Source organism: Sparus aurata, chromosome 22 (genome assembly GCF_900880675.1).
Source record: "Sparus aurata chromosome 22, fSpaAur1.1, whole genome shotgun sequence".
Classification (NCBI taxonomy): Eukaryota; Metazoa; Chordata; class Actinopteri; order Spariformes; family Sparidae; genus Sparus; species Sparus aurata.
Window position 1 is genome coordinate 15681633 of NC_044208.1, and position 15643 is coordinate 15697275.

Genomic DNA, 15643 nt, shown 5'->3' on the forward strand with positions numbered 1-15643 from the left:
TAAATCAGTCGCAACCAAAACATTAAGGGTTGAGTTCACTCAAACGTGAAAATTCATGAAAAATATAAAATGGCTGCTACATACAGCTCGCCTGGCGTGATCAAAGTCTCCAGAAGCCCTGAGATCCAAAATTGATTTGAAAAGACAAAATGTACACACTCGACATACGGAAGAGCTCACACTAACACTTTTTGCCTAGATGCTACAATGAAGAATTGAGCTTTAAAAACAATGTGAAGGACGTCCTTTCAAATCGGTTTGGGATCTCAGGGCTCACAGAGGCTTGGATGACTTTAGATGAACTGTATGAAGCCATTTTGTTCACTGATTTGCTGCGATGCTCTAAATAGGCTATGTTTTGTGGACAACTAAACTTAACCTGACTCTCCATCGGCAGGAGGGTGAGTAGATCATGATTTAATTTTTGGGTGAACTTTTCCTTTAACAGCATGACTTTGCCAAGCACGAATCATTTAGCTCCATTTTTCTGCAGTAAGGAACGATCTTTTAATGATCTGTCACTGTGTCATAGCCTAATATTTTGGTAAAGGGGAAATCATTATCTTAATTGGCCCATACAGGCATGGTCATGCATCTAATGGGATGCAGGGGGAGGGGGGCTCCTCAACTCTCTGCAGCACCGCCTCTGTGTGCTGTCGGGCTGGGATGTGTGTGCGTGTGTGTGTTATTTACATTGTGGTGACGGGGTGGCTGCTCACACGTGCCGCCGCCTGTCGTCTTTGTCCTGCTTCACAGCTTCAGTGGCTGCCATGGGCACTGCCTACAGGGAGAGAAGCTGACTGCCGCCTTTTGTCATCTCCTAACATCGCATCCCTTGAAGCAGCAGTGTTCACCAGCATCGAGTCTCTGCCTTATTTTATTTATTTTTTTTGCGCGTCTTCCCGAGGCACAACGAGCGGACTCCCGTAGGCGAAACCCAGCGACGTCTGCCCACCTGGAGGATGCTGCTGCTGCCGCCGCCGCCGCCGCTGCTGCTGCTTCTGCTGGGATGATGATGGATCTTATGCGCGGTTCCATTTCGGCGCCAGTTGGATTGGTTTCTTCTGGATAATGCGCACAGGGCTGCGCGGCGCTTTTGTATTTCACCCTGATTTGGAAACCCCCCATCCCATCAGGAGATCCATGCCCCGGTTTCTGCACCGTTGTCACCATGTCCCCGGCGTCGGCTGCGACCGCTAGTGAGAGCAGCACCACCACCGTCCCCGAGGAGGAGCCGGACAGCCCGCGAGAGGAGGTGAGGACGCATTGTTTGCAGCGCGCAGGCCAATTTTTCAGCGAATTCAGCCTTCAATTAGTGAGACACACTTTCTATCTAGATCACAGTGGAATCGCATCAATCGCGCTGTAATGATCAGATTTAGGAGATTAGGGTTTCATTTGTGGGATCTTGGGAATTACACCGGATTTCCTTTGTGATTACTTGTTGTTTTCACGGCTTATTTTTGCAGTAATATATGAACCTGTGCGTCTGAGCGCGCACCCGAGAGCGTGAACGTGCGTGGATGCTCTCCTATTTGTCTCCCCTCCAGACAAGTGGTTTCAAAAATGAGGTCCGGGGACCTCTTGCGGGACCTGGAAAGTGTCCAAGTGGATCCTAAGGAAAATGAAACTCAAATCTGTGCCACTCCTTAAACAAGGGATTATCAAAGAGTCTGTTTTCTATAATTCATTTTCCAAGGAGGAAAACCAGTAACAATAATCCATCCAGGCTTGTTCCTTTAAAGATGAGGAAATCCTCCCTCAGACATTCAGTTGAACTCGGAGGACATTATCTGAAATTTCAGCTGATGACATCCCTAAATGTGACACCACTGAATCAGAAATTCAAATCTAATACTTCCCCCTCCCTCTTCTCTCCTCCTGTCACTGTGTAGACTTCAGACACACATGTTGGACAAGTTACATATCCATTACACAAGAGGGTTTTTATATAACCTAGCTGGTCTTATTATGTCAAGAGAAAGTGTCCATGAGTGTGAGGGGCTCTAAGTTAAAGGCACCACACACTGCACTCTCGTGGACTGGGACGTTTCTCCGGTCTTGCAGGTTCTGACTGAAACGCTTGCTTTCTAAAAACACTGATCACGTTTCATAACGGAGTCTTTCATGGGTCTGTATCCCTCCTGTAGAAACAACGTCTTGCGTTCCATCCTATGGCGGTTTTTATTTTAGACAGTTTTAGTTAAAGCATCCATATAATGTGTAGTGAGTCAAAGCCACACTCAAGCCAACCTTAAAGTGGTACCACCAGCAAAAATGATTTCACTATAATTCCATCCATAAGTAACACAATGATGGCAATAAGGCATGAAGGTTTTGATCAAAGGGTCACATACTCTGATTAAAAAAAAGTAATCTAAAAACAAAATTCTTCTCAGGTGAGTGAGACCTGTAAAATGAAGTGTTAAGGGAACTTGGTTAGCTTAAGTGATCCGAGTACCATTGTTCATCTTGGTGATACAGTACAATGCCTGATCGCTTTGCTTTACATTTTCTAACCTGGATATAAGTTGCTTGCGTTCAGAATCATGACAGAGATAATAAGTGCAGAACAACCGCAACCTCCAGCTGACTGCACTTCTGAGGCTTGTTACACCATTTAACACCACAGGTTACACCATAACTGTGTCAAATACAGATATGTTTTTGACACAGATTAGATGGCACATTTACATCTAGCAGTTCACAACTTTAGAAAAAATATCCTGTAACCATGAGCTTTTCTTGACTTCATCATACGGGGAATCAAAAACCACTGGTGGTTTTTCCTCTCTCATGACAAATGTTGGAGCTATTTCCAACGAGAGGTCATTCTTGCTGTTTAACCAGGCCAGAGGAATTTCATTGTCTAACGTATCAAAAATGTCAACACCATTGTGTATTCGCCTGGTGAGTCACTTTTCTGCTATCAATAGGTCGAATGAGCAGATCTGTTATGGTCTCAACCATGGAGTTTTAAACTGAAAGGTCATCTGTTTTATGTTGAGACAGCTTTCAATATCTTGGTAATATTTTAACGTTTCCATTAATCCAACTCGCTGTTCCTGAACTGTTTAGTTATATCTGCTATAATTCTTTCAGTTAAGGTTGAAACTGGCATGTAATTTAATTTCATGAGCTACACCAAATTTCTTTGAGTTACAAAAATTTTGCGTTACAAGATCATATTGGCTACTTTCCTTTTACGGCACATTTTCCAATCAAGCGGTATATTTTCTTCCCATGAACACAAGTGAATTACAGACCATTTTATATGCAGAGTGATGTTTCATGTTTCTCATTATACTGTCGCTTAAACAGTAGCTGTAATGTGTAACATGAGCCACAAAGTATGTCATGTTGTATTGATTATGTTTGTCGGGCGTGTGCAGGATGCTGGTGAGTAAATTCTCCTCCTGCAGTAGGGCCGTCTCAATGGGGAGTTTCAGTGTTAATCTCTTTCCCCCCGCGCTGTGTAGCCTTGGGTTGGTAAGGGACTTGGGGACCATGTGACCAAGGTGGGGGAGATAATTATGAAGACGGAACATCTATTATTTATGCTCGTCTGTCATTCGAGGAGCACAGAGCTGACATATTGAATTCAATACATCAATGCAGCTGCGCTTGTTGTTTGACTGCTGTGGTCAGGGGCTGACCTATGTAAGAGATGGAGAGGATAATGTTTGATTTTCAACTAAATCAGTGCTGCGAGAGTACAAGCCTAAATGTTTCATGTCTCTAAGCAGTATATTCTGCTCTGGTGCAATGTATTTTATGCAAATTTCTTGAATGAATTTTGTTATAAGTCACCCCTCCTGCCTGGGGCTCTTGACTCTCTGCCAGGTTTATGTGGCAGTCCTCCCAAAAGGCGTGACTAGCTCTTGATGCAGACACTGGGGGGTTGCTGTGCCCCATGGTGATAAAGGATGGCACCAGCTTAACGCTGCCAGAGTCAAACGACTGCTTTTTTCTGGCTGGCTTGACATTAAATGTGAAGCCTATACCCCTCAGAATATTTCTTTTCTGTCCTTAAATGTCATATTTATGTAAACACATGGACTGCAGCCATGTTCACACCCACACAGCAGTCAAGCTGAAGCACTCAGCTCTCCTTACTGACAACAAGGTATATACCTAACATTGTACTTTTGCATTAATCAGATACTTTTACTTTTGATTATAAGAGTGGTTGAGTCTTATGATTATAACAAGCACAGACCAAGACATGAGGAATTGGCTCCCAGCTCATGCATAAACTATGCAAAAGCACTTAGAATGCAGCATATTTCCTTAAATATTTCATATGTATGAGCCACTACTGTTGAACTGTTTCTAACTTTATATCAAACTGATTTTTGGGTCATTCTCATCAATTCAATTAAGTTAAAATGTTATATTGACTTGTGTAGTATAACCCTTTATGTTTTTAATTGCTCTGAGATTACTATGTTTTAGTTTTTATTATGAGGAAGATTTCCTGCACTCGCCCCCAATTTGATTTAGTTCAACATTTTTCTTTTAAAAAAAGAGAAGAGAGAAAGGTCAGGTCAGAGACGGTTTGGTTCTGTTAATTTATTGATATTGTCTCATCTTCTTTGCAGCAGCGACCCCAGAAACAGTCCCTGACTAAATCCTTGTGTCAGGAAACTCACTGGAAATGCCTGCTGCTGTCCCTGCTGATGTACAGCTGCGTCGGGGTGATGGCATGGTGCCAGGTGACCAAGGTCACACACCTCTCCTTCGACAGCTCTCACAAGGGAAAGTCTATGATGTACCACGACAGTCCCTGCTCCAATGGTTACATCTACATCCCCTTGGCCTTCCTGGTCATGCTCTATGTGGTCTACCTGGTGGAGTGTTGGCACTGCTACACCCGGAACGAGCTGCAGTACAAGGTGGATGTAGACAATGTGGCGGAGCGTGTCCAGCGAATGCAGCAGGCTACGCCCTGCATCTGGTGGAAGGCCATTAGCTACCACTATGTCAGGAGGACGCGGCAGGTGACGCGCTACCGTAACGGAGACGCCTACACCACCACGCAGGTCTACCATGAGCGGGTCAACACCCACGTGGCTGAGGCAGAGTTTGACTACGGGAACTGTGGGGTTAAAGACATTTCAAAGCACATGCTTGGCCTGGAGGACTTCCCCATCACCAGGCTGAGGTTCACTAAGTGCTTTAGCTTTGCCAACGTGGAGTCAGAGAACTCGTATCTGACTCAGCGAGCCAGGTTCTTCACAGAGAACGAGGGCCTGGACGACTACATGGAGGCCCGTGAGGGGATGCACCTGAAGAATGTAGACTTTAAGGAGTATATGATTACCTTTTCTGACCCTAATCACCTTCCCTGGTACGCATCTAACTCCACTTTCTGGGCGGCAGCTGCTTTCACCCTCTCCTGGCCTCTGCGGGTGCTGACGGAGTACCGCACTGCCTGTGTACACTACCATGTGGAGAAGCTGTTCGGTTTCGACTTTGTGCCAGTTACTCCATCCGAGGAGCGGCCGTATTGCCGCCACATCCCACGAGTGAACACAATCGACAGCACGGAGCTGGAGTGGCACATCCGCTCCAACCAGCAGCTGGTGCCCAGCTACTCAGAGGCCGTCCTCATGGACCTGACGCAGCTCTCAGGGAGCTGCAACAGCTACTCAGTCTGTGGAGGCTATGGCAGCTACCGGCAGAACTGTGAGCGCTGCCACCGTGCCATCAGCAGCTCCTCCATCTTCTCACGCAGCGCCCTCAGCATTTGCAACACGGGGAGCCCCCGCATCCCCTTCAGCGCCAGCCGCTTCTCGCTGGGCCGGCTGTATGGCTCCAGGCGGAGCTGCCTGTGGAGGAGCAGTGGGAGCCTGAATGAGACTTCCTGCCCCACAGAGAGCACGCGCTGTCTGTCAGGCCAGCAGACCAGTAGTGAGGAGAACCCTCCAGCCTACCAGGACGCGCTGTACTTCCCAGTGCTCATTGTACATCGCAACGAGGGCTGCCTCAACCACGACCACCGCTCCTTGCACAGAAATGGCTCCTGTGTGGAGACTTGTCTATGACCCACAGCTGATCAAGTGGTATAATGATACCTGCAACACAGCAAGAAATCTCTTGGGCTAACAGTGACTTCTGCTTCTCCCTTTTACAACAGACGTAACTTGATCACCCGCTTGTTACCGCAAACAAGGATGTGTTCTAGTTTCTAAAGACACTGTAGCCTCAAAACAGGAAACAAAGTGCATCTGGGAAAGTCCATACAGTTCAGTCAGTAAGTCAGGGAATAACAGACTTGATGCCATTGATGAGACTGTTGTTTATAACACAATGCGGCTTTAAAGGACCAAATAACCAAGGAATACCAAGAGGAGTCACATCCTACTGTAAATGCCATATTTGTAGATCCTCATCACAGACATTTTACAAGGACATGAGTAATACTTTATAGTATGTGAAGCCGAATATAGGTTTTGACTCAGCGGTAGCCCAAGAAATTGCCAGGACATGAAAGGAATACGACAATTAATGGGGGCCTTAATGAGAAATGAAGAAATATTGTGAGTTATGTGAATTAAGAGGGAGAATACAAAGATGTCAGCCTCCTTGTCAAAGCATAATCAACAAGGCTATTTGGTTTTCCTGAAATAAAATGTCTGATGGCTCTTTAACCTAAGCTAAAAATCTAAAATCTAAACATCTGCATGTTGATATTGAGGGATTATAATCTCCTCATGCAAAGTCAACGTTCATGGAAATACAGTAAAAAATTTAATACATTTCCTTGGTATAAAAATAGATGTCTGATGCGGGTGCTGAAATATCAAGTTAGCTGAAATCGGCTCAGTTGCTATGACATCATACTTCCCGTCTCGCTAAATATGGCAACACAGTGGATGAATAATTTAGCAGAGGTGGGCTAAAGGACACGAGAACTTCAAACCGAATCAGTAACACGTCTTCAAACTGTTTCTTAATTATTATAAACTGTACATTTTGTATACCGGCCAACTACTAAATAACCTCACCGTAATATCGATAGATCTGTGTCAGTCCAGCTAAGTTTAGAATCTCAAAGATCCTTTTAATTTCACATTTGGCAATATTTGTATTCAGCCTACCTCTTTATTTAAGTGCCTAGCGATCAACTGTTACTGACAAGCATAAGCTATTATAAATAAAGTCATCTCATCACAACATCTCCATATTTATACAAGTCGAATTTACACTCATAATAGCACAGTGCACCGGAGAAACCCAGTCTCATTGTTGTTGAAAATACGCAAGGCTTGAAAAATCCGGCCGTAAGATGATTTTCCTTCCTAATATAACAGCTCTGGTTTAGCCGACTGATGGTGCTGCTGATGCATATCAGAGAGACAGCCGGAGACTTGGCCATCAAAGACGCTCGAAATAGGCAGAGGCCTGGATTCACTACTGATAGTGTCAGATTTAATAATATGACAGGATTACTTTAAGGGACTAAAAAAGAATACTTCCTCTCAAATGAGTGCATGTTGCATCTTAGTCATGATGAATTTCATTTTACAGCCAAGCCATGCAAAAAACTTTGAAAGTTTTACTGGAAACAGGCACGCCACAAGGAATGTAGGAATTAACTCCCAAAAGTCAAACTATTTTGTTTCCTTTTAACTGTAAAGTCCCACAGCATGACTCATCACTCAAATTGTGCTTTATTTTTTCTTTGGTTCTTAATCCTAAGGGATGAAAATAAGCACAGTTATTTGTGTGTAAACCAGCCTTCATCTCACGAGGCCTGCAGTGAGAGACACACTGTCGCGGATCACTTTCCACCACAGAGACCTTTTAAAACATCTAAGAATAGTGTATATCACAATCTCGCCTGTGTTCGGACATATTGTATTACTTCCTGTTACAATTTGTCTTCACAATAATGAGCCTGTGCCGTAAATTGTGACCAATTAGCCATACTCATTACATTCCATGTGTGGTGTTACGTTAGGAGTCACGGACTATCTTTAAAGCAATACTAGAGAATACAATGAAAATAGTCAGACAGGTTGTGGCATGATAAAACATCCTGTAAATTGTTTTGAGCTCTTTTTTTCCCCCACAACTCACAGGTTATTCTATGCAAGCCCCTAGAACTCAGGATAGTATTCAGTGCAGAGATTCTTTGCAGCAACATCTAAACCCGGTCATCCCTCCATTATCTCAACTTTAGGTATAGGAAAAAGTTATGCAGACATTTAATTTTGTGTTTCAAAGGATCAGCTGCATTATAATCAGATTGTTTTTGGGGTTTGCAAACACAGGATATTGAACTAAACTGACATAACATATAAAGCAACCACCAGCAGCCAGTTTGCTTAAGCTCAGAACAAAGACTGGAAACATGGGGAAAACCAGCCCAGTCATCAGAATAAAAGGTTGGCCCAAATTCAGATTCAAAGGCTTTTAAGTTCAAATGTATATATGCCACACGTATCATATCACCATGCCATGCCAGAGACTACCAAGCTCATGTTTCACCATCCTTAAGCATGAAACCACTGGATATTTTTCATGAGATGTCAGGATGTTGTGCAGCAGTGCTTGTTGCAGCAAAACCAGATACTTTCAACAATATGTGACAACAATGTCCAGTGTCCAGCTTTGGACATAGCTAACTTGGGTTTGTCTAAACAAAATCCAACTATCAGAACCTCTTAAACTTGTTAATTAAGCTCTTTTTATGTCACCCTGCTTCCAGTCTAAGCTACTTAAACTAACAGACTGCTGGTTGTAGCTTGATATTTACCAAACAGATAAGAACAAAAAAAAAGAAAAGAATGAACGAAAAGCATATTTCCTAAAATGTCAAACTATCCGGTTAATGTTTTATTAGTAGTGTACAACCTTTTTAAGTGACATGAACAGCACTGTTGTTCTTCAACTAGCAGTAAACCAAATGAGTAGCAGGGATTTAAATTGAAATTAATCAATGAATTTATTAACATTTCTTTTGCCAGTTATTTATGATTCTGAGTCATGATGGGCTGGAACGTATACAAGCACACATTTGCCAGAAAGCAGGGAATCATGGATTGTCCATGTACTCTGGGATAAAGTGTAAGAAACTACAAGGAAGAGCATGCAAACTCCATGATCTGGTGCATCATTTTGGAGTTAAGTCACTGTTTACTGAAGTCATCGCCTTCTCTCATTAATCATCAGCCTCTCAGATGGCTTCACTGTGATATCCATATGTGTAAGAATAGAAAAAAGTGCTTACCAGTGCAATGTTTACGCTACAGCAGTGACAAAAAACATATATTTGGGGTATTCCAAACGGTTTTACATATAACTAAAAGGTTCATAACTAGACATTTTTCCTACATAGATGACTGTTAGCTTAAAGGCTTGTGTCATGCAAAGCACTAAACCCTTTATCATGTGTTAAGTAGATTAGTTTGTATTTCACTTAAGAATGCTCTGGGGTTCGTCTTTTTATATTTAAGCAATTTTATGGATTTTCAAGACTGTAGAGGCAGAAAGGATTTGTACTGTAAATAAAGAAGAGGCGAGAGGTTAGAATGACTGTCGAAGTGGATCTTGTGCTTAGTTGAATGTGTCACGCACACTTAGAGGTAAAAGAGGTAGGGACGTCTTTGACGTGTTTGTTGAGTCACAAATGGCAACACAATCCATGTAAAATGTTTCAGGCAACAGCATCTTTGTGCTACTTTTTATTTACAATTTTGGATTATTTTCTGCTCCCCTTAAAACCCATTTTTACATTTTTAAAATCATATTTGATACACTTTTATTTAACCGAAAATGTCAGAATGATTTGACTGATTTAGGATCAGGTGCACACACACACACACACACACACACACACACACACACACACACACATAAACACAAGGTGGTGGTTAATGAAAGCTAATGCTGATCTGAAGAATATCAGGATTCTATCACATGTGGATTACATTATGCATTTGTCCACCATCAATTTGCTGAATAGCTTTGTCTCTTTTTCTATTATCCTAGAAAACAACTACTTACTTTGCAAGATTAAAAACTGGGAAATGTTACATTAATTACACTGGCAAAGGTGTTAGTACTATACTATTAGCGAGTAGATATAGCTTAAAAAAACACAAGTCTGTATGTATTTCAACAATACCACCACAACGATGCCTTGATGTTACATAAGGACTGAATACCAAATCTGTGTATCAAAAATGGTTAAAAGGCTCCTCATTAAACCGAAATGCTCACTAAAATATGTGTCGAAAATTACTTTGTGACAGCTGTCGCCACATTGCAAAACATTTCAGCTTGCAATACTTGTCCCTGGTTTATGCACATGTTGTTTTGTTTAAAGTTATGTCTGTGGCATTAATTGTATAAAATATAGATGAGGCTTCAAGGTCTGAAAATTGAGGCTCAAGCACAAGAGCCATAACCTGCATTCCCTCTAATAGCCAGCAGGGGGCAACTCCACTACTTGCCAAAACAAGTCTGATTGTATGTACCCTTATAAGAAAATGACCATACTTCTCCTTTGATTTATTACCTCATTAAACAGTTTCCTGAAGAGTTTATGACCCCAATTGCTAGTTTCAAGTCTACTTCAACAAAGCAGGATGTTCATTTTGTAAATTATGGTCCCATTTAGAGTAAAATAGAGTATGCTATACAGCGTGGCTACCTTGAGATTACCTCCTTGGGGTCTCAGTATGATCCAATCACGATAGAGGCTTAGTAATGCTTATCCTACAGTGCTCCACTCTCTGGTCCAAATGTGGTCACTTCAGGCTCCAAAAAAATAACATGGTGATTATATCAAACTCAAGGCTTCAAAACACTAGTCCACAAATTGATGGGCACTAAGAGGCACTCTTTTAACAATTATCTGTCAGATATATCAGAATATGTACCATCAAATATCAGAATGGACACAACATGTGAAGCTGACCAATACAAAGTCTCATAAGGTAGATGTTTCCTTTCATAGAAACATGTTTAACAAATGGTCTTTTGTGAGTTTTTTTGTGTGAAATAAAATTGGGTTGAAAATTAGCTACTTTAATTTAACATGCAAAGCTGGCTAAATGAATAAAGTGAGATTGCAATTGGTGTTTTACCAGAATAGCACTCAGTAGAGCGCATACCTCTACCAAGGCCCAACAGTCCCCTTTAGTTCACTCAAACCTATTCCAATAAATAAGGCTTGATAGCCCTGTATCACTACATATATTTGACCATCATGTTTCACCATGATATAAGATCACCAAATCTAGGATCTGCAACAAAAATGTACTCACTGATAGATACCAGCCAACTAAATATGCAGCCCTGACAAATTAACATAACTGTTGAAAAACGTCCTAATAATGTTAAAGACAGTGAGAAAAAAATCCTGGATATGTCCCTTTATCTGAAGCTGCAACAAGTGCTAATGAGATTTATTGTGGGCCAAGACCCATCCTACAGCCAAGTAATCCTGCTGACAAACCAACCAACCAACCAACCAACCAACCAACCTACCAACAGACATGGGTGAAAACATCACTTCCTTGGTGGTGTTAATAAAGATGGGTTTGTATTCAAAAGGAGATGCTGAGGTGTACTTGGTTTTACTTTCTTGAGCAGGTCTCTTTTGCTATTTTGCTTTCTGGTTGTTCCAAACCACCTGGTTTATGAAGGCAACGCGCTTCTCATCAACCTCTGTCAGACGGATGTCACATTCTGTAATGCTGCTGTTGTGAGACATCGCCTCCTCCAGAGCTTTACCTCCATCCTACACACACACAGGTAGAGAGAGAGAGAAATAAAACACAGTTGGCAATGATGCATGCCCATGTTAAACACATCACAGGATTCAGTTCTGGGAAGGTTTGACAAGAGTCTAGACAACCTTGCAAAATTGCCCCTCAGCAACTCTCTCTGTCCAAATAGCCCGCATGATCTGCTTATTAGGAGTGTTACCAGTGTTTTATTATTGTGTCTGAAACAGGTGTTTCTATTTTTGTGGAGCGCACACCAAGGTCACAGATATTGATGGAACTGAACGTTGCATTTTGGCGATTTTTGATCCTCTGCAGTGTAATTCAATGGAGATACATACTGTACAGTGTAATCTTGAAGAGCAGAGAGCATTAGAAGGAGAAAAATCTGATCAACCTCTCTTGTGGAAACAAGACTTGCTCAGCTTTCCATTATAGCATGTTTTTCACACATCTATGAATAATTGAAACTCCTTGTACTTTGTACTTGCGTCCAGGCACTACCATGGTTTGGGAGTGAAGAAAATCCAGCATTTCAAGGTTCCTCTGCTGAGGGAATTTGATCATTTTTATATAAGAACTAGTTGCCATGTACACTGTTATTGTAAAAGGTTTGCAAGGATTTTAAAGTTTCTGTTCGCATTTTTGTATCCACTTTTTGGAAATAGATATTAGATATAGATATAGATATAATAGATATAATGCCTGTACAGTTCACATATTTGATTTAATGGTTTAGTCAGATAATTATCAATCAGTTTAAAAGAATAACTGGCACCGATAAGACACTTCACAAGTAGATCAGTATTGGTGGAACTTGCAAGCCTCCAACAAATTCTGCTCTGTTTACCCTATTATAGTGTCAGGTTTCTTAACCGGTATTACTGATTTTGAGGGTTGACAACAGATTTTCTGCAGTTAGTTTGAAGTTCAATTCCAGATTGAGTGCATGTAAATGCAAGTGCAGCTGAAGTTAAGAAAATACAAATTTGTCTCATGAAATTTGTCCTTAATTGAGCTTGACAAGCTGACACTGCAATATCCTAAATCTGCCTGTAAAGACTTTAAACCGTTTTTGGATTTGAGTATCAACGTGGTCTTTTCGCTGGCGACATCCTCAGGTAAAACTCACCACACCCAGGTTGTTGCAGGAGAGATTGATGCTCCTCAGGGTGCTGTTCTGAAACAGCACTTTAGACAGTGCAATAGCAGTAGGTGTCGTCACCTCATTGGCTCCCAGGTGCAGGTGATGCAGGACGTTGTTGCTCAGCAAGGCCTTGCCAATCGCCTCACCTCCTTCGTCTCGCAGACGGTTGAGACGCAGGTTGAGTGACAAAAGGGTGGAGTTCTTGGACAAGGCATTTGCTATAGCTTTGGCTCCCGGGCCTGTAATATTGTTGTCGCTAATGTTCAGGATCTCTAATTTACTCCTGTTGAGCAGTTTGCCGATGGCCCTGGCTCCTCTGTCTCCGATCAGGTTGTGAGAAAAGTTGAGTTCCCTCAGGGACGGGTGGTCCAAAAGGTGTTTCACCAGCACCCTGCACTGTTGGTCTTCAATGTGGCTTTGATGGAGCCTTAGAAGCTGTAGAAGCAGGTTATTATGAAGATTAGCAAAGGTTATGTGATGTGTTGCAGAAAGAATTTGATCACTAAGAGTACAGATAAGTATGAAAGCACCCTTTTTCAAGTATCAAGTATAGTTTTTATAAATCCATAGATTAGATGTGAAAGAGTGTAGGACTTGAAAGCAACTGCCCGTTGGTGGATAGTATGATCTAACCACATGTATAAATGCTATTTACATGCCAAAAGAAGCAATCTAAATTATCACCTGGGAGATTCTGGAGGGCATTTTTTCACTATTTTCTGCTATATCATATATGATTCATCAAAACAACTATCAACCGTTTAATCAATCCTAAGTTGCTCCCCTACAATCAACTGCAATAATCTTGTAGACTGTTCCCATATCATGTACAGAAACCGGTCGCAGATATATGCCATGTTCTCCAGCAGTGATAAATTACTGTGACAAAAATGTTGTGGCAAATAGTGACTTATTTAGGTTGCAGCCAGAGGCTCTGCTGTCTTTTCTCTGACATTAATCAAGCATGAATTTAATGCTTGGGTACTGCCAACACCAATTTCCCTGTTTCATGTCATCTGGGACTGTAAAATCTCTGTAAATGATGCTTTGTTACTGGCAAGAAAGTCAGAAGTGCTGAATTACAATCAACAAACATCCTCCAGACAATCTAAGCTACAAAATACTGCATTTCATCAACCAATGAGCAGGAATCAGTATTTACCTTTAGAGTCTTACAGGACTTCAGGGCCTTAGCAAGGGACTCACAATCTCTGTTGGTCATCTCAAACATCTTCCATTCAAAGTTCATACCACATTGTTTGACCCTGTACACCAAATGGAGCTCTTCCAGGTTGGTCAGCTTGTTGAGCAGGATGTTAAAGTCAAAGTGGTCCATAGACGGGCCGTCATACTCATTGTCAATTGTCAACTCTGAACCATATTCCACTTCCTCCTCCTGGGGCTCCTTGACAGGCGGCAGGAGTTGGGAGATGTCCAGCCTCTTGACATAGTTCCTACAAAGAGGCACCATCGCGAGAACTGTTTTTGTCTCTGTAACATCTGGGATAAAAAGCTCAATAATGTTCTCCAAGTGTCTCTCAAAGAACAGTCGTTTCCAGCTGTGGCCATAATGAGAGAAGTCACAAAGGTCCCACCGCTGCTCGCAGCATCGCTTCCAGTAGACACCATCGCTGATCAGGTTGGCTGTCACTCGCAGTGGCAGGGAAGTAGACAACCTCTCATGCACAAAGTGTTTCTGGATGGGTGTGAGATCTTCAAATATGGGCTTTTCTGTAACAGGTTTGCATAACGTTACATTTATATAATAAGTAAGTGTTTAAAAGTGTGGATGATAATGGCACTGGAAACAAAAGCATACTCTCAAAGTTTTTCATGATGCTCTGCAGGCAGAGGTTTGATAAGGAGGGTACTATGATCAGGGACCAGTTTGGATCCTCAGCAATGATCCTCCTCATCTTACTGTAGTCTTCAACTGGGTTGAGTTTGGATCCTGGAGAATAAGTGGACCTGGGCATTGTTGTTTTCAGTCTAGCCTCTGCTTAAATAGAAGACACAAGTGTTAATGTAAACATAAATGTTCCACATTCCAGAAATGTAGACGGTTCTTGTTTATTTTCAGGCTTGGATATGTGGTGACGGTTTGCTTGACTACATTCAACGCCAATATAAATTGTTACTGAAATATCAATGAACATAACCCACTAAGCTAACTTTAGCTGTTGGCTAAAACGGTGCCGAAAGTAAGTAAGCTATGAGTAACATTTAGCTCAACAGACCCGCATATAATTAGTTTAACGTCCTTGACCCTCTTGTGTCTTCATGCCACTATTTTACAACTATGAAAAACAATTCAAAACATCTTAAAAGTGATAACACGACATGTATTTATGTTTTCATACCGTTTAGTCACACACACACATTCGTTCAAACGTCGTAGTACGCTGCTCTAGCCGTCACCTGTCTCCTTAGTAACAGAACGCTCTGTGCTTACTTCACTTAACCCGGGAAATTTGACAACTCAGCCCTCAACGCTAACCAAAGCCAAGTTTGCTGAACAGCACGTCAAGGATAAACATGCGGTGAGTATCAAAAGCTCTTATTTTAACAAAAGGTAGAGAAATCGGGAGTTTTTTGTCAGCACTGTGACTTAAGAAGGTATTTGTTTACATTTCAATGTCAGTAAAGCGGGATTTCCGACGCCCAGGGAATGTATAATCCGTTTACCTCATAAAACGCAGTCCTGCAAGAGTTCACAGGGAATAAACTAAAATCAGTTTGTTGAACATTTCAGGAC

The 15643-nt window shown here is 41.9% G+C and overlaps 2 protein-coding genes across 2 annotated transcripts; one reads left to right on the top strand and one right to left on the bottom strand.

The window, feature by feature from the left end:
- Positions 1–274: 274 nt before the first annotated feature.
- On the top strand, positions 275–10235 carry tmem151ba (transmembrane protein 151Ba). Its single transcript, XM_030405863.1, has 2 exons — positions 275–1255; positions 4602–10235. The coding sequence occupies exons 1-2, from the start codon at positions 1172–1174 to the stop codon at positions 6045–6047; spliced, it is 1530 nt and encodes a 509-aa protein (XP_030261723.1). The 5' UTR covers positions 275–1171; the 3' UTR covers positions 6048–10235.
- Positions 10236–11387: 1152 nt separating this feature from the next.
- drc5 (dynein regulatory complex subunit 5) lies at positions 11388–15342 on the bottom strand. Its single transcript, XM_030405864.1, has 5 exons — positions 15249–15342; positions 14708–14884; positions 14051–14619; positions 12874–13323; positions 11388–11755 (listed from the first exon to the last, which is right to left on the bottom strand). Exons 2-5 carry the CDS (start codon positions 14862–14864, stop codon positions 11618–11620), a joined length of 1314 nt encoding a protein of 437 aa, XP_030261724.1. The 5' UTR covers positions 14865–14884; positions 15249–15342; the 3' UTR covers positions 11388–11617.
- Positions 15343–15643: the final 301 nt, after the last annotated feature.

Bases quoted from the DNA above. Each gene is read 5' to 3' on its own strand.
- tmem151ba (XM_030405863.1), top strand. From the start codon at position 1,172: ATGTCCCCGGCGTCGGCTGCGACCGCTAGTGAGAGCAGCACCACCACC. The intron at 1,256-4,601 runs GTGAGGACGCAT...TCTTCTTTGCAG, and splicing joins CGGACAGCCCGCGAGAGGAG to CAGCGACCCCAGAAACAGTC.
- drc5 (XM_030405864.1), bottom strand. From the start codon at position 14,864: ATGCCCAGGTCCACTTATTCTCCAGGATCCAAACTCAACCCAGTTGAA. The intron at 14,620-14,707 runs GTATGCTTTTGT...AACCTGTTACAG, and splicing joins CATCATGAAAAACTTTGAGA to AAAAGCCCATATTTGAAGAT. The intron at 13,324-14,050 runs GTAAATACTGAT...CTGCTTCTACAG, and splicing joins AGTCCTGTAAGACTCTAAAG to CTTCTAAGGCTCCATCAAAG.